The sequence below is a fragment of the Equus caballus genome, chromosome 14 (assembly GCF_041296265.1).
Source record: "Equus caballus isolate H_3958 breed thoroughbred chromosome 14, TB-T2T, whole genome shotgun sequence".
Lineage (NCBI taxonomy): Eukaryota > Metazoa > Chordata > Mammalia > Perissodactyla > Equidae > Equus > Equus caballus.
Window position 1 is genome coordinate 98,287,586 of NC_091697.1, and position 21,284 is coordinate 98,308,869.

Consider the following 21,284-nt stretch of genomic DNA (forward strand, 5'->3'; position numbering starts at 1 on the left):
TAACTTACTGAACTTTAAAGTAATAAATTTAAAAATAATTTTACCTAGCACTAGACAGGTAAAATCCATAAGACAATGGAGAGAGTTGAGGCAGACATAAAATAAGGCCGATTTACCTGCTTTAAAAATGTAGGGTTTTTTCCTCTTTTAACCAAAAATTTATTTCAGGAACAAGAATAAGCAAGAAATTTTAGAGCAGACGGTGGATGACTCTTATTTATTACTTTGGTATACAAGCATCATCCATTTCCCAAAGCTTTCTGGGCAGTGTACCAACATGCAGACACTACAATTAAATTCAATTAAATCCTGTCACTAAAAACCCACACTTCATATTCACAACAGAGAGTGGAGAAAAAAATGAGGATCTTTAACGAATATTTTGTTCAACCAAAAAAAAATCCTTAAGTTTTCCCTAGCAGGTATGCCATGGCGAGTCTGGTTAAACTATAGAAATTATTATGCCACAACAGAGAACTGGTATAGTGCCCTCTATTGATTATGAGAGATTTTAATTTTATTTATTTATGATTATTTTTTTTCTGGAGTTATCAGCATGCAAGGGAATATAGCATACAATTAGCACAAAAAGCAGTCTACAGACATCAAGTGGAAAGAGCTGTCTCCATTCTTCTGTGTTATTCCCTTTACTTAGTCTGGGGTAGAAGGAGAGGCAATCAAGGGAGTGTTTGAGGAGCAAATCAAGGGAATTTTAAAGTTGTGGAAACTATACTATGCTTGTTGTGTGTGTGTGAGAGAGAGAGAGAAAGAGAGATCTTTGCTCAGTGCTATAATGTATTACCTATGCAGGTAAGCCCTCCTTCAACCTCTCCTTGCATCATCATATCTAATCTGTCATAGGCAGAAGCTGTCTGGCTATGAATGGTTGCATTTTATCCCAGGGACAGGTGGAGGAGCGGATGACATCGAGTGCAGCACTTTTCAGGACCCTCAGCTCTTCAGTGATCTGGATGGAATTCATCAGCATAAGGACCTCCCTGGCCTCTTACTTCTGTGGACTGCCAGCCCCTACAATTGGGGGCACCTCGTCCATAGTTGCAGGTTCATTCCCAGGAGTCCCAAACTTTGGAGTTAATCTTATGCCAAGACAGTGGACGTATAAAGCCCTGTCATAGGAACTCTGGGTCAGGCTTTGTTAGAACTGCTGGGGTTCCTCTCTGTTGCCATATGCAGCTTTGGACCACAGCATCTTTGGTCTCCCAGTCAATTCCCTGCATGATATCCCATCCCTCCCCAAATTTAGCCTCATCCATATTCCCTGAGAAGAGACTCCAACCGGAGGGAACATAGCCTTAAGCCCACGGCTCTGTTCCATGATACAGTGTCTCTGTGCTTGGAACTTTACCTGTTGTGTTCTGCCAGACATCTCCAAAACCCTTTGCGGTCCCCATTTGACACTCTCTTTTTCACTCAACTTCCTAAATAGAATTTCTTGCTGGACTTCTCTGATATCTGCAACTCTCTGCAGTAGTTCTCAGGTCTTTTGTCACTCTTGGCTCCCTGAAGTGCCATGAGCCAACCTTAACATCCTGTCTTCCAAGACCAACCGGCCTGACTTAGCCTCTTTGCTTGCTCCTATGGCTGCTGTTCCTCTTCAGCCAGTGATGAGTTTAGATTTCCACAGTCCACCTTTCCAGCCTGAAGATGAGCGTCCAGACATGCTGCTTCCCGTAGTCTCCTGATTCTGAAACTTAGTTGGCAAAGTGACATTGGATTTGATATTCTGCTAGGTTCCTCTACTTGTCCCCAGCTTCTTATCTACCGATTTGTGACCAAGATGTGTTAACCCACTCTCATTCCTGAGGGCTATCCTCTGCTGTTAGTTCGGCGTTCTTTATCTTGATTGAAGCTCCAATTAAATTGAGTAAACAGTGTGCAGAAGAAAAGCCCTGTCCTTTCACCTGTCAGATTCTCCCTGGGCTTTCCATCCTTATTGCTGCTCTTTGAATCTGAGGATCTTTACCTCTTTCTGCCTCACTACTGACAAAGCATTAAAGGCATTCTCACTAACTTTCATCTTTTCCTACCAAAGTTTATACTGCGCAATGCTGCCAAATTCACAGAGCCATGGAGTATGTAAACACGAAATTCCTAAAACTCCACCTTAAAACCGCTCAGGAAAATCTTTTTCTCCACTCAAACATTTCTTTAGATATTTAATGCCATTTTCCCATGCCGCTTATCAGTGAAGAAGAGTTGGCCCTCATGCATTTTAAAAACAGACCATAACCTGCATTCCTGACCCAATCTCTTTCCATCTAATCTGTCTGACTATCTGGCAAGCATGTTCCTGGATGCCTAATATATGCAGACCTTGTGATAAACTTGGAAGATACAAAGGTGACTAAACCATGGTTAGAGCTCTCAAGGAGCTCAAAATCTAGCCGAGGATGGACATACATAAACAGATTCCTGCAAACACATGGTGATTACTGTGGTGGAGAGAGATGCTAAAGAGAACACAGAATAAGAGTTGGAAAGGAAGTTTTGGATAAATATCAAATATAGATGTGTTAATTTTGATGTATTAATTGGCATGTTAATTTTTCTCTTGTTCAGTAATGAAAAAATAAAAACAATAAAATTTGCTGTGTGTCCAGCTCTGTACTAGGCATCAGGCAATATAAGAAAGGGTCTGAGGGGATGGCAGAACCTGTTGAGAAGGCAATAAATACTTTTTAATTACTTTCATTGAGTTTTGTTACTGTTATGCATGGTTTTCAAAAATTTCTTTAGAGTGTATGGGTTAGATTTTAGTTTTTGTAAAATTTGTAATAAGAAAATGATAAAATTTATGGAAGATAGCTTAATTAATTTCTGTACCTGTCTGTCTGTAGTTAAGGAAAACCTAATTTTGTAATATCATTTATGAAATATTGCTGATTCCATTGTTATTTCATATTTACATGATTTTACCATAGTTATTTTATGCCAAAGGCAGCAAAAACATAGAAATATAAAAATAGGTTAGACGAAATAAATTCAACTAACAGATGGCAAAGTCTTTCTTTAAAATGAATGGCTCAGTGTTAGTGGTACGGCTGCAGTAATAAAAAGAAGTCTGTGAAATGCCAAAAAATAAAATAAAAAGCTTTGATTTTAAATACTTAGATACACTAGCTTTTGTTAGGCTTAGAGGTATAATATTATGGGCAAGCAGAATTTCTTTAAAAACATTCAGAAGTTGCCTAATTATGTTACTTTTCATTCTAAGATTTAATGCGTTTATGGATTATATTGTAAAACTAAATGCATAGTATCAGTATGACTAGAAAAATTAGACAGATATCTTAAAAACTCTACCATCTCCCTCACCCCCATGTACTTCTTAAGAAACAAAAACAAATACAAAGATTATTTAAGTCCTTCCCCAGAGGTTCAAATATACTGCACTTTCTAAATTATGAAATATTTTAGTCATGTACGGAGAACAATGTAATACCCAAATTTTAAAAAATTAACATTGTCCCATATTTACTTTATATATATATGTTTATATGTATAATCATATATATATTTACATATTTTTATAGTAAAAGATATATTACCAAAATGTATTTACTCAAAGAAAAATAGAAATCTGTATGGTCAGGAAAGATCACAGACAAAAAACAGAGAGAGAGAGAAAAGAAACTGACCCTGAACAGACTTCCCACCATTAAAGACTTCGAGTCAGATTTTACAGCTTTTAAAAAACCTATACCCTCTGTGTTACAGTATTGCACAGAAAACAAAGAGGGGAGTACTTCTGAAATTCTTTTATGAAACCATGGTTGCCTGGTACCCAAACTTGGCCAAAGTCTAAGAAAAGATAATGACTTAGAATCTCACTTATGAACAGAAAAGCAAGAGTCTTCAATAGACTATTAGCAAATGAAATCCATCAACGTCTAAATAGACTTACTAATAAGCAAGAATGTATCCCAGGAAGGCACAAAATATTCAGACTTAAAAATGTGTATATACTAATGTTAACCACCAAGATAAGAAATTAAAGATGAAGAATGTATATATCATATTGGTAGGAGTGTAAATTGGTAAATTGGCCTTATCTTGTAAAATTGCACCTTCATATACTCTACAACCGAAAAATTCCACTCCTAGGTACATAATCACAAAAAAAAAAATTGAGTATGTATACCAGGAGGTAAGTACAAGAAGTTTCAAGCATTGATTTTAGAAGCCAAAAACAGGAAATAATCAAATACTCATGACAGTAGAATGGGTAAATGTTTTGACTTACAGGCACAATGGAATATTACACAGCAGTCAAAATAAATACACTTTATAACTATGAACATACATATAGATGAATCTTAGTAATATAATATTGAGTGAAAAAAGCAAATCCCAGAAGATTACTATATAATACATTTTATAAATTTTAAAAATAACTTAAAACTAAATATTATCTAGGGTCCATTCGTATGTAATAAAACTAAGCAAGAAAATAATGAAAAATGTAGCACTGGGTAACCATGATTGGGGGAAGCAAGAAGACAGTGGAAGATGTGCACATAGGTATTGTCAATGTTACAGTCTCAGGTTGGTCAGGTGTTGGTTTTGTGGCCACTTGTTCTGCTCATTATGCCTGATCATCTCAGTATAAACAGACATAAAATTTGATAAAATTCAAATTCGTGATTTTCATGGTTTTAAAATTCTGCAGCAAGTAAATAATAGAAGAGAAAGTCCTTAATCTAATAAAATATGTCTACAAAAAAAGCTATATTAATTAGTCTTTGTGTGGTAAACATGATGTCATCTACACAGAAATCGAAATATAATGATGCACACTTGAAATTTATATAGTGCTATAAACCAACGTTACGGCAATAAAAATTTTTTAAAAATGAAAAAATTAAATAAATATTTAGAATCTAAAAGAAAAACATTTTCAGTGCGGAAATGTTAAACATGTTCTTTTAATGTCTGCATTTTCGTTGTTGGATTATTTTTAATTATTGTTTCCATCTTGAAAATACAACCACATTAGTTGTTGTGACCTGAAGGTGTTCAAAAACAATATGTTATTTCAAAATTATTCTTCACGTTTTATCTTTCAATATCCCCAACAGTGATATTTCTGGTTCCTAAAGCACAATTTCTCCATGACAGTTTATGCCACTGCTGTTACTTTTTAAACGAAATGTTACCTACAAAAGAATCAAAGGCAATGCTTTACAAGACCACATTTTTTCAGAAAACAAAGTATTAAAAAGGTAAATTGTATGTGTGACCTCTGACCCAAGTGCCCCTCTCTCTCCCCGTAGGGAGAGGGTGAAAAGTCATTTGTGTTGAGCCTATCGTGATTCTGTGTAACATAGAGATGTCAAAGCTTATATTCTGATTCCTAAACTAATAGATACTTCAGGATTTCTTGAAATATATGATTTCTCTATGATGGCGAAGACCTGTCAAAATAAGCTCTTTAGGTACAGCAAGCCACAAGATCAAGAGACAGATCTTGTGACTTGGGTTATAAGGATGCACAGATTTTTTTATTTTTGTTTGTGTTTTTACACTTCCTTGCTGACTGGTTCCATTGTAAGTAATTTTCTGAAATTTTACTTTTAGTGTCATTCTATATAATAATTTCTGCATGATTCTTCTTTTCTTTAAATCAGTGTTTGAATTTCATTAAAGTATTTTAGGATTTCAGGATTCTGAAGTGCTTATATCAACTAAAAAAGAGTTATGCCTCTATTTTCTGTTTATTTCACTTCTGATTTTTTTTTTTTTTTTTTTGCAAATTATTTTTAGAAGTCAGCAGCTTAGTGCCTGAAGTCTCAGGTGGAATATCAGACAGTTATTGCAAAGATGTTCAGCCGCTGAGGGTGTCTCATGAAATAAATTCTTCATTTAAAACTATAAGTGACCTACAATGAAGTGAGCTACAGCTGAGTTTTCAAAATCTTGAATACATATGCAAAAAAGTAAATAAATTTAATATAATGAGTTTGTTCCAAGTGATTTATTAATTCTATACCTAATTTAATACTGTGGTTTATGAGCTATTTTACAGGAATAGAAAATATTGTGCATGAATAGTTTTAGAGTTAAAGAATGTGGTTTTAAAAATATGAGATTGTTTGGAGCTGATTGCACAAAGAAATGAGCCCTTGTTCTGAGTCAAACATATATACAAGAGTCCCTTAAATATAGTGCCACTTCTCAAGAGAAGGAGAGTTGTGAGCATCTTACGGTTCACGTGCAGTGAAGAACATATTTTATGAAAGTTATATGCCCTATATTCAAGCTATGACATTGTAACCGTAAGGCATATACCTATTTGGGACTTCCTTATAGATATATCCAGGCCATATTGTTCTGTGGGACTTAATATGTTCATTAGATAGTATTCAGATATTTTTATCTAGCACCAAGTTTTATATTCTGCCACTCAGTAGCGGACCTTGGACGCTCAAGAGATCTTGGACACTATATTAAAGAGAATAAATGGGAACCATATATTGGGACCTAAAGAAGCTTGATGAGATTGGAGTTTCAAGTATACAACAGCTGCTCTTTATTTCCACTTGGGAACAAAACAAATGGAAATTAGCATCCATAACAGCGGCATAATATAGATAAAATATTTATACCATAAATAAATTAATATAAATAAATAAAACATGTTGATGTTATGGGTATTCAATGAGGAACTCTATAAACATGGCTTTTAATGAGACTTTCCATGACAATAATCATGATTTGTGGTCACTGGAACCCTGATGAACTTGATAGCCCTGCCATATCCCACTGGAGCCAGGCTTGTCCTTCTCGCACAAATAAAATGCTGACAGTGTCACTGACCATGCGTTTGAATGGAAATAATTTGTATCCTTTTTATGCATACTATACGTATACTCTCCTTTGTACAAAAGATTTTTTCTAAAAAGTTGCCCTTTAGGGCAACCTCTTTCTGTGTCAGTGGTGCTTAACCCTGTAATCTGAAGGCATTTCTCTTCCTGCTGAGCCATCTCCCTCTCTTTTCCCCTCTGTTTGCTTCAGAGCAGCGTGCTGACCTGGGCTATTTTTCAACTGTTGACATTGATGGTACATTTTCCCAAAGCAGTTGGAAGCATTTACCTCATGCCTGATTCCCGAGAGGCCACGGCCCTTTCCACTTCCTTTTGTAAGGACAAGGGGAAAGAAGTTACATTTAGGTTTCTTCACATTATTGCCTTAGCCTAAAACTCAGTCACCATACGATGAGCACATATCCAATTAAGACTGAAAAATCTAGAATTAAGGCTCACATGGCCTGAGGAAACAGAAAGAAGTACAGGACTCTACGGATGATTTACCAGTTGTGGGAATGGCAAAGTTTTCTATCAACATAAAATGCATACCTCCTCCAGTAAGCACGGTGCATAAAAATACGTTGTGTATTCTGTCAACTTTTCTACCTTTCAAGGGCCTCTTAATATTTAAGATATGCAATGTGACTTGCCGTTGCAGTATACTTTACTCTGTGGATGTTTTGTTTTCAGAGCTCTCATGATTTTTATTTATTTGTCACAGAACAAGAAGATTTATGTAAATATACACATTGACACATATTTGTATAGAGATGTTTTGTGTTTGTAAATGTCAGTGTGTAAAATATATAATGGTTATACAGAATACAAATGCCATTGATAAAATTACTTTCAGTAAAGTAGTTGTCAAAGACATATATTCAAATAGCATTTTCAGGTGAAGAATCAACCAAATTCTGGCTACTGAAGTGCATACAAGTTTTACGGCCTGTTCAATGAATCTTTAGCTTTATAAAAATGCTGGCACAATTTTTACCCATGCTCTCCTGTCACTGTGCTACCAAAAAGCACTAGATGACAAAGTATTTCAGTTCCTGCTTAAAAACTCTGTTATTGTTTTCTAAATTACATGCAAATCATTTACTGGTAATTTTCTTTGTTTTCTACTTCATTTGGGCTTTAGCATTACTGTAATTAAAGTATCTGAATAATGTTTATTGGAGCATCATGCTCTTTGATCAAAGACTTGTGTTAAGTCTCTATTAACCAATTATTAATGATCCTATCAATTACAGACTAATTCAATGGGCACCGCCCTGAACTTTTATTCAGGGAGTAATTCAAAATTCTCAGCCTAATCAAAATCAGATTTGAAAGGTAAATAAAAAAGATTTAATTCTACTCTCCCAGGGTGATCTTATGTTTGATGAACTCAGCAGAAAGTCGCTTTGAATAACCCAACAAGAAAAGTATGACTCTTTTCCGTAAGAATTTTCTAAGTTTTATATTTTTCTTCAAATACATTTTGTTCTTTCTGACGTAGGATTTGGAGAAATTGGATAAGAGCTTACCTGTTAACTTGATGTCAATTTTAGTTACTTGTAACTATAACTGAGTGTAGTTTTTCAAAAAAATTGAGAAAATAAAATTCATACAGAATATTACAAAGATCTGCTCATTAAAAAAGAACAGAAAATCAGGTTATTTTCTCTTTATGTATCGTGATTGAAGCAAATCAATACAAGGGCACTAAATTCAGTCTTTATATTGTTTTATTAACTCGGAATGTGTTTATAGCTTTCATTGCTTTTATCTTTCCAACTTCTTTGATATTTAATGAGAAAATCTTGATAGATAGACTTTGATTTAGAACTGTTTTTACACATGGAGTTTTAACGAAGGCTGGCTGAATTTTCTCAAATGTTTTCCAGAACTACATTTGGAGGGTTCCTTTGGACCTCAGAAAGCAGACCTTTTTTTAAAGTTTCCTTTACTGAGCTTATGAGGAAGTCACTGACATCACTCTGACTCATTCGACTTCTGAATTGTGACTCTGCAGCTTCTGATCCCCTTTCCATCATCCATGAAGTATGCATACAAGTACATGCCAGTCGGGAGCTTTCCAGGCTCTGGGCAGAGTCCCCGGTACCTATAGTGTGGGCATTCCAACGTCTGAATCAGAACAGCAGTAGCCAGGACCCAGAGCCTGACTGTGGACTAGAGAGCCCACAGTCACTTTACTACCCCAGAAACTGCGTGCTGTGGCCAGTGCTGCCCCTCTCAAAGTCCCGTCACACTCATTTGTCCTGTAATACACACCTGGCAAAGTGGAATAGAACACATGTTGGCTGCGTGTTAGCTAAAGGGGAGCCCTATGGCCAGCGTGCTGGCAAACACCAAGACTGTTCTCTCTCTGTTCAAGGAAAGGAAAAGAAGACAAAATAACGTGGGGTTTATTTTTAAATATGTGTAACAACAAAAGAATAGAAATTATTCTAAAGGTATGAAGAAAAATTATAAAAGTGGAAAATTTTCTACAGAAATAGTAGGTTACTAGAATGTATACAAAGGTATTTTCTCCAAAAATAATAGAGAGGATGAGATAAATGCTGCGATGATGAGGGAGGTATCTTAAATAATGTTGTATTTCAAGGAAATTTAAAAATTTAGCATGTAAATTACATTACCAAAATAAAATCCATATTATTGAGGACAAAATGGAGAAACTCTGAGAATGCAAAGGAGAATAATAAAAAATGGAAATAAGTGAGGAAATATTATAAATAGGAAAAATCAGAAGACCAAGTCTTTCGATAACTGACCTTCTAAAGGGAGACAATAAAAGAAGCGGAAGCAATATTTTTAAATATAAGAGAAGAAAACCTTTTGAGCACACCTCCCTCTCCCAGAAATGAGTCTACAGCTTGAATGGACCCACTTTATTCTATCCAAAAACAGTAAAGGAGACTTTCACCGAGACATATCCTTACTAGGATGATGATGATGATGACAATGATGATTAGTGATATTAATTTCAAGAATAAAGAGCAAACCTTATAATTATCAGCCAGGTAGGGAGAAAAAAAAAGGAACTGGATTATTCAACAAAAAGTGTGGAGAAAATTACATTCTTATAAAAATAAAGTATGAACCCTATGTCACATCAACTATACACATAAAGCCAAGATGGTTTAGATGAGGAAGAAGGAAGAAAGGAGGGAGGGAGGGAGAAAGGAAAGAAGGAAGAAGGAAAACTCAGAGGAAATTATAGGAGAATATGTAAATAGTTTTTAACTGAGCTAATTAAGCTGAAGGTCCTTTTAAGCATACAAAATATGCAATCATAAAGACAGTGATTGATAGATTTGGGTATAGGAAAATTTAAAACTTGTGTGTCAAATATAAAAGTAAATGACATAGCAAATTAGGAAAAACGTTAACAAATGTAACGGAAGCCGGTATTGATGCAATATAAATAATTCTTAAAAACCAACAAGAAAATCTCTAATCCAATAGGTAATAGATGAAGGATATCAAAGAGTCTATATGTATATATTATTAGTGAGACTGAACAATCAGGAGAATGTAAATTCATTGCCTCTTATTACCATTTATGTAGATTAAATGTGGAAAATGCCATTTTTCAAATTGTCAAAAATGTAAAATTTTATGAAACAGGATTGGTGAGTTTGTAGAAAAAAATTATACACTGCAGATGGAAGTTTATAATCTTTCTGGAGACAAGTGAAGCAACGTATATCACATTTCAAACAGCAGAGCCTTCATGCCTGGAAGGAGCAGTGGCACCGATGAGCAAAGATAGATATACATGGAAGTTTGTTCTAGATTTTTAGTGACGCAAAAGAATTAGAAACAAATTTTAAAAATACTGATAGGAGACTGATTAAATAATTTTCGTGTTTATTCTTGTGTCCATAATAGAGAATATTACATAGCCATTACAAATTACTATTATAATTTATATGTAAAAATATCCACAGTAATAGAAAAAATGCAAATTGCAAAACCACCTGTATACTGTGAGCTTATAGGAAATGTTTGCAAATATGAATATCAAGAGGTCAACAAGAATTAACTCTGGATAATAGAATTATAAGTTATTTTAGCTGCATTCCTTACATCTCTTTGCACCATCTGAAATTTTCACGAGTATTTATTACCTTTATGTTTAGAAAATAAATATATTTTCCATATCCTTTGACCAAATAACCTTAATTCTATGAACTTATCCTAACTAAATGAGATATGTACTAAATGAAAGGACTGGGATTTTATGACAGTATTAATATAATTAATTAATTGTTAATTGAAGTGTAATTGGTGTATAGTATTATATACGTTTCAGATGTACATCATAATTCAACATATGTGTACACTACAAAGTGAGAGCATTAATTTTAATAGAAAAAATTAGGGTACAGGGAGGAGTATATGTTTTATAGTAAATAAATGATTGTGGTAAATCCTTAAAATGGCTTCTTAGGACAAAAATTCTTAAAAATAGTTTATTCACATAGAGAATTACTAGTGAAATATTAAGTAAAAGAAGAATAAACTAATTGACCTGCGAATATGGACTACAAGTGCAACCAACACTTGGTAACCAATAATATTGTTCAAATGCCAAGTACAACAAATTTGTCTAAAAAAGCCACTTTTAGGGAGGATAAAAAGGACTGATTATATCTGATGGTGAGACAGAGTTATTCTTTTCATCTTTCTTCTCTGTATTTCTCAATTTTTCTTCACAACATGGATTACTTTTATAATGAGAAAGATGATTGAAATAAAAATATTAAATAAAAAATGTTCATCATTACCATGCTATCTCCCATCCTCAGTTAAAATGTGCAGTGGAGGGACTGGCCCAGCAGCACAGTGATTAAGTTCGTATGCTCCGCTTTGGTGGCCCAGGATTCACAGGTTTGGGTCCTGGGCATAGACCTACGCACCACTCATCAAGCCGTGCTGAGATGACATCCCGCATACAAAATAGAGGAAGAGTGGCATAGATGTTAGCTCAGCGAGAATCTTTCTCACCAAAAAAATTAAATAAAATATGCGCTTGAACTACTTGCACAATTCTAAATAAACTCTTTTAAAAAGTTAATAGTCATGAGCTGACAGCAATCATGGGGTGCAGTTCAGGGTGACATATGGTATTATTTGTGTTACAATTGCAGGTAATTGTTAAGTATGGAATTATCTCAATTTTGAATCGGGGGTAGATAATGCCCGGGTATTTGGAATGTCTATGTTATGCTAGGTGTCCTACAAAACACACTCTGGAATGAGCACCTGGGCTTAGAAAGCTTGTTTATGGCACCATATACGTGTTATACCTGGTTTTACAAGTAAAAGGCAGACTATAAAACAGCAACAAAACAGCAAATTCCCTCTATCCTTTCAAAAGTTATTTTATGGTATTATTTTTGTATTAGTATTCATAGTTTTGAAATTAGTTCTTGAAGAAGCAGTTACTATATTAAAAGTTTTAAAATATTATTGAAAATTAAAACTTCTTTAGTAAAGGGAGGCATGCAATAATGATGCTGAATAAAGAGTGTATTATCAGGCCTCTACAGGATTTTAAGAGTTGTCAACCTATAACCTAGAGCTACTAGATCATATCAGACACAGAGGCTAGATAACGTTTCATAATAAGTTGATCACATGAACTAGCTGCCCTGAAAATATGAACTAAAAGTATATCCAGCATCCGATAACCAGCAATATTGTTCAAATGCCAAGTACAATGAATTATGTGCCTTTGTAGACAGGATTATATACAATTGTTTCATGGAATGTTAAGGTAAAAGATTCTTTATTGGAACCAAAATACTGTCTAAATATTTTGCCTATAATTTAATTTTTAAGTACTAGATTATCATGTTAGCTTCAAAGTTATTTCTGTTTAATGAGCTAATTTTACAACGCTCCATGAAGTTGTAAAATACGTAATCCAAAATAACTGATACAGTATAAGGCAAAAACTAGAGTATTTTAGATGCAGCTGAGTGGCATATTTCTGTGATGAATCTCTTTGATCTTTTTGTTCACTTTGCTTGCACACTTATTTATCTGTAGCGCTTTCCATTTTCCTCACCCCTTGAAGAACATCTCCATGATAATCAGCTGACTTTCCTAGTCTGCCCTGTCTCCTTCCAGAGAGCCATCTGTCAGGGTGCTATGCAGATGTCTGAAATGTAGTTTATCTTGACTTGTCTCAAACAAATGCTCTTAAGCTTTTCTACACTATTTTTATAAGTTAGACACTTTAAAATTATTTCTGCTTCACTAAAACATTACAGGATATTTTATTATTATTTATTATTTACTTTATTATTAATTTTAAAAGTTATATTCCTACATAATCGTCATGCAATACTTTTTTCTTATATTTGATTTAAGCCTCTCTCTATATATCCCTCTTTTTTCACTCTTATAATTAAAGGGAAATAAATCACTCACTATAATTTGGAATCTAATTTTCTCTTTTGATATTATTTTAGAACCATTTCTCTATTGTAATATAATCTTAATATTTAAATGGGGATGTACAACATTTCATAAAATTAATTACGTTATTTTTAGTTAAGCATTTTACCCATAAATGGAAATTTCAATTGCTTCAAATTTTCTCTACTTTAAGTAAAGATGAAATGGCTATCTTTGCACACATCCTGGGAAGGTGACCAAAATATACTGAGACTTACAATTTCCTTCTAGGACAATCTTGCCACCCTGTTTCCCTATTTCTGTATTTCTGCTTCTAATAAAGTGTTCTGAGACTGGTATTAGATTCTCCTCCCATATTTATTTATTGTTTTATTCTTATCAAAGTCTTATATACCCCTTACTATATTTTACATATTGTTTTACACACTCATCTAATCCTCATAAAATCCTTCGAGGACTATTATCCTCAGTTTTCAGATGAGAAACTTGTGATATAGAGGCATAAAGTAGCTTGCCCAAGGTATACAGCTAGTAAAGGCAGAGCCAGTTTGGGAACCCAGACCATCCAGCTCCACCTGAAGGGATTGTCTCTCACCATCGCATTCCTGAAGATCAGAGAGGATTTTTAACTAGTTGCCTTCTCCAGTAAAAATTGGTCGGTACCCCTGTGACGCCATATTTCCTTGACCAGTAATGTTGTCCCATGTAGACAAACAAGAGAAAGGCAGCTAGCACTTTCTGCTATGATACATTGTGGCATCCTTAGCCATGTGTTGGTTCTTGTCCATACAACATATTTAGGAAATAGTTCCAGCTCAGTCCAGCAAAATGTTTTTTGAGGGACCGTTACAAGTAAGGCACATTTAATACAGATCCAGACATGAAGTACAGTGTAGTCAGCCAAAAGTCTGCCCATGCGCCAGCTCGGTGCCCTAAATAACCTGCTCTATTTGAGCCAAACCTCGGGAGGTGAGGGTCTAAAACAGCAGAAGGCATTCAGTCCAGCATGTTTGCAGTACGGCTTTAACTCAGAACATCTACAAGTGGGCAGAGTGGTCCTAGGCCAGGAGTCAGCATAGGTTCAGAGGAACCTCTGAGATCTCTGGGATGCTCTTGCCTGCTGAACATGAGGGTGGCACGTCTGTGTGTGGGTCTCAGAGTGAGATCTGCACATGCCCTCTTGCAGCAAGTCCACACTAAGTGTGGGGATGCTGATTATTTTTATACTGAAAGGAGGTTTGCTTAGGCCTGGTATTCTAAGATTAATGTAGCAAATTTTAGGACAAAATCCAGCTCGAAACAGATTGCTGACTATTTAAGTCGAGAAATTGACTTAACTGGAACAAAAAAGAAAAACATTCTAGATCAAAAAAAAAAAAAGCTGGAGAAGGGGAGCAGTTAGAGTGGGAGAAAAATATATCTGTTAGAAAGAGCCAAGACACACAATTTAAGGAGAAAACATCTCCACCCAGCAGGAAACCCAACTGACTTTAAGAAATAGCACAAGAAAGAGATGCTATAAGACTCCTCATTGCATCATCTTAGCTAAGGACTTACAGAAATTTAGGGACTGGAGAATCCAGCCCTGGAGGTGTTCATGTTCTTGGTGACAGTTTGAGTCCCTGTGCATTTACAGCCTTTACAGCAACACAGTGACTCAGAGTACTGCAAGTTTTTTTTTCTTCTGTTTATTGAGTGTTAGTAACATTAAGAACACTTTGAAAACCAGCGTCTATGCCTAGATGTCACTACGCAATTAGATTTGGATTTAAAGCAACAACAGCAATCCATGTTTTTCAGCCCAGACAGCTGAAGAACAGAGAGGAAATTTATGTCAGAAGACAGGGCTCTCCTAGTATTGTAAAGCCAGGATTGTTTTTGTTTGTTTGAGTCTTTGAGTTGCTGTAAGTTTGATGTGTGTGGTGAAAAACCTTTGAGATTCTTCAGAAATTTCTGAAATCGTCTCAGAGAATGGGAAGAAGTCATTGAGTGAGAATCCATACGCGTGGTGGAACTGTGGATCAGAATGACGTGGATTGGCATCTGAGATCCTTTCTCTACTCTTCATTTCTCTTTGGATCACACATCATGTTCTGTTAGGCATCTGTTCCCTCACTCTAAAGTGGAGATGATACCCTACGACACAGGCTGTTGAGAGGATTAAATGAGGATATGCAAGACAGCGTTTAGCATAGGGTGAGCTATGCAACTGTTTCCTTGCCAGGATATCATAATTTGGTCACCCGTCATTGCTGCTGGACACACAAGATACTTTAGATGATATAATACATGTTTGGAAAATAGCAAAAGCAAAAGTATTTTGTAGTTTTTGATAAACTTTCAAAAATGTTTTACTCAAGTGTTAAAGGTGGTTTTCTGTCTTAATCCATTGTCCAATTTAAGCCTAGTGACTTTAATTAAAGAATGTTCCAAAGAGTGGGCAAAAAGCCTGTGTGAATTTCTTAAGAAATATTCCTAGGCTGTGAAACATTGGAAACTTTTTTCATATCTTTATTGATGATCATCTATGTCGCTAAATGTGGTCCATTCAATACACTCTTCCTACTTCTCGCTTCTCATTCGTGGCCTGTATCTGACCTATAACTGTCTATTTGTGGCTACGTACATCTCACAGGATGGAGAACCTGAAATAGAAACAAAAGAACATAGTGGTTGAAAGCCACCAAGGTCATACATGGGGTCCTGACAGTTAAAGATGATAAGATCAAGGACGTAGCAGGGCACTTAGTCATAGGAAGTAGGAGGAAGTAGATGGCTATTGTAGGAGGAGAAGGAAGCTGTAGATCCAGGAGGAATAATAAAACAAAAGGTAAAAGTCTTATAAGAATTGTTCACAGGGAAAACAAATTTTCCTATAATTTTTTTAAATTAGCATCATAAGATGTAAGAAAAGATGCATGAACTAGAGAACAAAAAGAAAGAATACTAAACTATTGAATGTTATGTATTCTTTGGTGAAAATCCCCCATGTTTTGCATTTCGATTACATTTTGGTGAATTGAATGCTTACTAAATCACCACAGGTCTTATGCTCTTTAAATATATATTTCGCAGGAAAAAACACATCATGAGCACAGATCCCACAAGTCACAGGTGCATATTTTAATCCTCCTTCACTTTTGAATAATATTTTACTTCCTCCACATCGTTTTTAGGATTTTAGTTTTCTGAAAGAGGATTTTCACTAGACAATGATTACTATTACTCAGTTACATGTTACTGAACTGATTCAAATTCATGGAAACAGGGTTGACTTTTTCTTTAATGTTTAATTATGAAACGTCTAATACTATTCTTGTTCTAATACTATTCTTGATGTGTACACAGCTACAATTTCATGTTTATTCTTATTGAATCAACCAGTAAAGTCAGAAAATTGAATTATAAGCACAAGCTCTTGGGAGAATAATGATCAGTCTCAAGAAGGTCAGCCTGGCCAGCTCTGCACTATCTCAGTTACACAAAACTGCACAGCTGGATGAACCAGTTTAATAGAAAATTGATTGGTCCACTGAAATAACTACTGTTTTACGAGAACATGGTCAAAAAGCTTGTTCAACTTTTAAACTAAGTTTACCCAGTGGCACAATCAAAATTACAAGCCAATCATAGACTCAGTCATCACTTCCAAAATACAAGTAATCGACAGGCTTTTGGCTTTAGCATACATGTTTCTTAATCTCCTAAATTCAAGAGACTTGTAAATTTATAATGGACTCTATTGTGGCTTTTAAATTATATCTTTCCCTTTTTTTTAGGTGGATCTTCTGGTCCCTACCAAAGTGACCGGCATCATTACACAAGGAGCTAAAGATTTTGGTCATGTCCAGTTTGTGGGCTCCTATAAACTCGCTTACAGCGATGATGGAGAACACTGGACTGTATACCAGGATGAAAAGCAAAGAAAAGACAAGGTAAGTCATCCAGTGATTTATAATGCAGAAATGGAGGATCAAACTGTATCCAAGTCTGACTGAATGAACTGCTTAGACATCTGTACTGAAAATAATGGCTACATACACTGGAAAATGTATGTTAAATAAAAAGCTTTAAAGACTAGTCCTGTAAAGGAGCTTATAGTCAGACAACGTAACAGTGCAACCTATAGAAAAACAAATTGCATTACAGATAACATTTTCCATAGTATCGATTACCTAAGATCCGACTAAGTAAAGTTCAGCTTATATTTTATAAACCTAATATATAACCTAATAAAAGAAGCTTGAAGAATTTATCATAAAGTTCATGTAAACGGTTATTGTTTAAACACATGCTGCTATTGTTTTTATTATTAAAATGCATGACTAGTATTGAAAAAAATGTTTTTTTGGAAAAAAATATTTCAAAGGTTAACTGAAAGATTTTTGAGCATTTTATATTTCCTGGATTGTTTTGACAATTAGAAATTTTAAAAATGGAAAATTTTGACTATTATAATAGTTTGTCAAAATTAAAATATGGGCTGTTTCTCTGCTCAGTTTCCTTGATTGTGCATTAATTCATAGATTTGTTTAATTTTTTTTGACCTGGATAATCAATTTTAATATTACAATAATAGATATATATTAATGCACCATACAATTCTATACCAGATAATTTCTAATTGTTTTTCTAAAAATTCTTACCATTTTGAACATCTTTTCATAGTCTCTACTGCTCTGAATTTCTGTGGGACCCTGGAGAATGGAAATGCTCAGGGACAATATCAATAACTAATTGGATGAGATGTTAAAATATGACCTGAGTTGGACTAATGAAATGGAAATTAATTCATTGCTTAGAGTCTTTGTGCAAAGAACTCTAGCTTTCTGAATACATCAGTAGAAACAAAATCTCTTAGTTCAAGGATTTGGGGGAAAATATAATACTCTTTCATACATGTTAAGTATTTCTGAGTTAATAAAGGTTTTTTCCATTTTATGTTGCCCTTTTATTCCCTTACTGTTATTGTATTATTAACCAATAGAGAGCTGGGAATCTCTTTCTTTCTTCAAGTATTCAAGGCAGAGAATTTACAAATTTTCCCAGAAATGCTAAGCCTGGAATAGCTATTTCAGGGAGTCAACAGTCTGAACTCAGTTCACACACAATTTATTTTAGGAGAAACATGTTTCTAGGTTTAGATTATAAAAACTATACCCATTAACCTTTAACATCCCAGAATACACCCATTTAGCATCTCAGGATATGTTCATTTAGCATCTCAGAACACACACACACTTTACATTGTAACGTCTTAGAAATCGGTCTATCTTAAAATGTCACAATTTAATTGGCAGCACGTTATTTTCTAGAAGAACATAAACTAATAACATGTTTTATAATAAATGGCATCTTAGATTGAATGAATATTGGATATTTTTTTAAATTGTCTTAAAATTTTTTTGAGCTGTGGACAAATATCTGCCATAATTTATTGCAAATAACTATTTCAGCTCCTTTCACCTTAATGTAAATATGTTCTATAAGATGTCTTTTAAACTTCGTAAATTATACAGCTCATAAAATTAATTTTAAGATAGCTAGGTATTTTCATCTGTTATCCATGTATAATATTCACTAAGAAGCACATCTATAATAGTGAAATTCTTATATAGGTTAATATAGGGAAGACGTGTAAAGAAAAATATGGTTAAACCATTGTACTGGTGAATTACTTCTTTGTTTCCATTTACATTAAGCATGTGATTTAGTGATTATAGTTGAATAATTTTAAAAATTGTTTCCCTTAATTAGTAGACTGTATATTTGCATATTAATGCATTTTATTTCATTATCTCAGTCTGAAATGTATGTACAATTTTTGTGTCAAGTTGCCCAAGTTACTTGATAGTGTTGTTCAGGTTTTCTATATCTTTACTGATTTTCTATCGGCTTGTACTATCAATCACAGAGAGCAATGTGGAAATCTCCAACTTGATTGTGGATTTCTCTATTTCTCCTTACAGTTATTTGGTGTTTGCTTGATATATTTTGAAGTTCTGTTAAAAGCTGGGTGAACAATTAGGAGTGTAATGTCCTCTTGATCAAATGACTGCTTTATCATTAGAAAATGACCTTCATTATCCCTGGTAATAGTTTTTGCTCTGGAATCCTCTTTGCTATATTAATAGAGGTACTCCAGCTTTCTTTTGGTTAGTGCTATACTGGTATATGGTTTTTCCATAATTTTACTTTTAACCTATTTTTTAGGTTAGAGTACTCCTGACTGTCTCTGCTTTTTATTCCATCTTTTTTTTTTTTTGTCTGCTTTTTAACTGGATCATTTAGACCATTTATATTTGGTATCAGTATTGATGTAACTGGGTTTTAATCTATCATTTTGCTACTTATTTCCTATTTATCACATCTTTTCTTTCATTTTTTTGTTTTTCTGCCTTCCATTGGATCAATTGAATTTTTTAATGATTCTATTTTGTTTCCTTTGTTGACCTATTTGCTATAACTTTTTTAAGATTATTTTAGTGATTGCTTGAGAATTTGTAATATACCTTTTAAACTTATCAAGACTACCTTCAAATGATGTAAAGCCCCAAAAACTTACCTCATAAGGACAAGCAAAATATATTATAGCTGTAAATCCGTGTACTTAGGAGCCACGTTTGTTATAACACATGATTCTGAAGTTCTCAAAGTAAGCCTTATCGTAAAGAAATAGGCTTCCCATAGACAAGTTGGAAAATTCTGAGAGCAAATTTACATGTTCGGTGGAAAGGATGAAAGCCAGAATTCTCAAATGAGGCAGTAAGTCACAGTGTCATCTATCCAATGTAAAAATTTCTGAAAAATTAAACCATTTTAATATTATAAACATGGCAATTGGCTAAACTCAGATAATGAAACTGGTATTTTAAAATTAAATTTAGCCAGTTCGTTTATAATATTATAACTAATTCAGTGTAATGAAGAAAAGCCTTAGATAAATTCACTATTTATTACTGAAGGAAATAACTAATACCAATAAACTGTACATAAGAATGCAGCAATTACTATGATAATAAAGAAATACTTTATGTAAAGAAGGAACTGCAGGACATAAACATCGCTAATCCCACAGAGAAGGGAATTTTATCAAATAAATGAGGAAATGCATTGCATAAGTTCTTTGAAATGTAGACTTTTTATATATATATATCAATATATGCCAATCAAAATATACATTTTTGTGTATATATATCCAAATAATTATTGTGCTTTATTGTTATTGTGGCTATTATATTAGATATTTTACCTGTAATTTCAAATATTCTTTATAGATGTGCCCTTCTTTAGAGAGGCCCTGAACAACTTAGCAATTAATTTTTCTGGGGTTAAATAAGCCATCTCCTACTGATTCTTAATATTATTTGCATCTTGTTTTCCATGGTTGCTTTCCATAAGGGAAAAAGCTCTGCAATATTTACAAGTACAAATTCAACTACAAGCTTTCATCCAAACACATATAATAAATGAATTGAATGTTTCAGGGCAAAATATGCCTGTGAAAAGTTTTATACACACACATTTCAAAAGGGAATATTTATAAACAAGGTTTTCTAATTCTTTTTCTTGTGCCTTTGTGTTTTTATTGACCACTTGCTCTAGTAGATTTTGGGAGTGTGGGTGTGGAAGTCTGATGTAGATCTGGAAACAAGATTACTTCAGAAAAACAATCTCAAAATAATAACGATTTTATGGGTTGTAAGTGGTATCAATGGTGTAAATGAAATTCTAAAAATGTATGAATGCCCTTTCTGGTTTTTATTAGTCGTAACTGACTAAGCCTCAGGAAAGCAATGCCAAGGAAAATTATATATGTACATAGGAGTGTCTAAATATATGTATGAATGTATATGGATATGCATGTGTGTGTATGTGCACACCAAAAGTCAACTGAAGAAAAACAGGTGCCTTGTTCTCTTCACTGAGATGCCAATGTCTCACTGCCCTCCCAGAGCTCTCGTAAGACTTATAATTTACGTTAGTATTTTAGTTTTTGACAAAATTACACATTAAATC

At 34.1% G+C, this 21,284-nt stretch overlaps 1 protein-coding gene across 2 annotated transcripts in view; it reads left to right on the forward strand.

Moving 5' to 3' along the window:
• EDIL3 (EGF like repeats and discoidin domains 3) overlaps nt 1-21,284 on the forward strand; it is a 381,208-nt gene that overhangs the window by 341,506 nt on the left and 18,418 nt on the right. For both annotated transcript variants that reach the window (XM_001504634.5, XM_003362850.5), the window contains one exon: nt 17,045-17,200. In XM_001504634.5, coding sequence (XP_001504684.3) covers nt 17,045-17,200 — 156 coding nt within the window. The remainder of the gene's footprint in view (nt 1-17,044; nt 17,201-21,284) is intronic.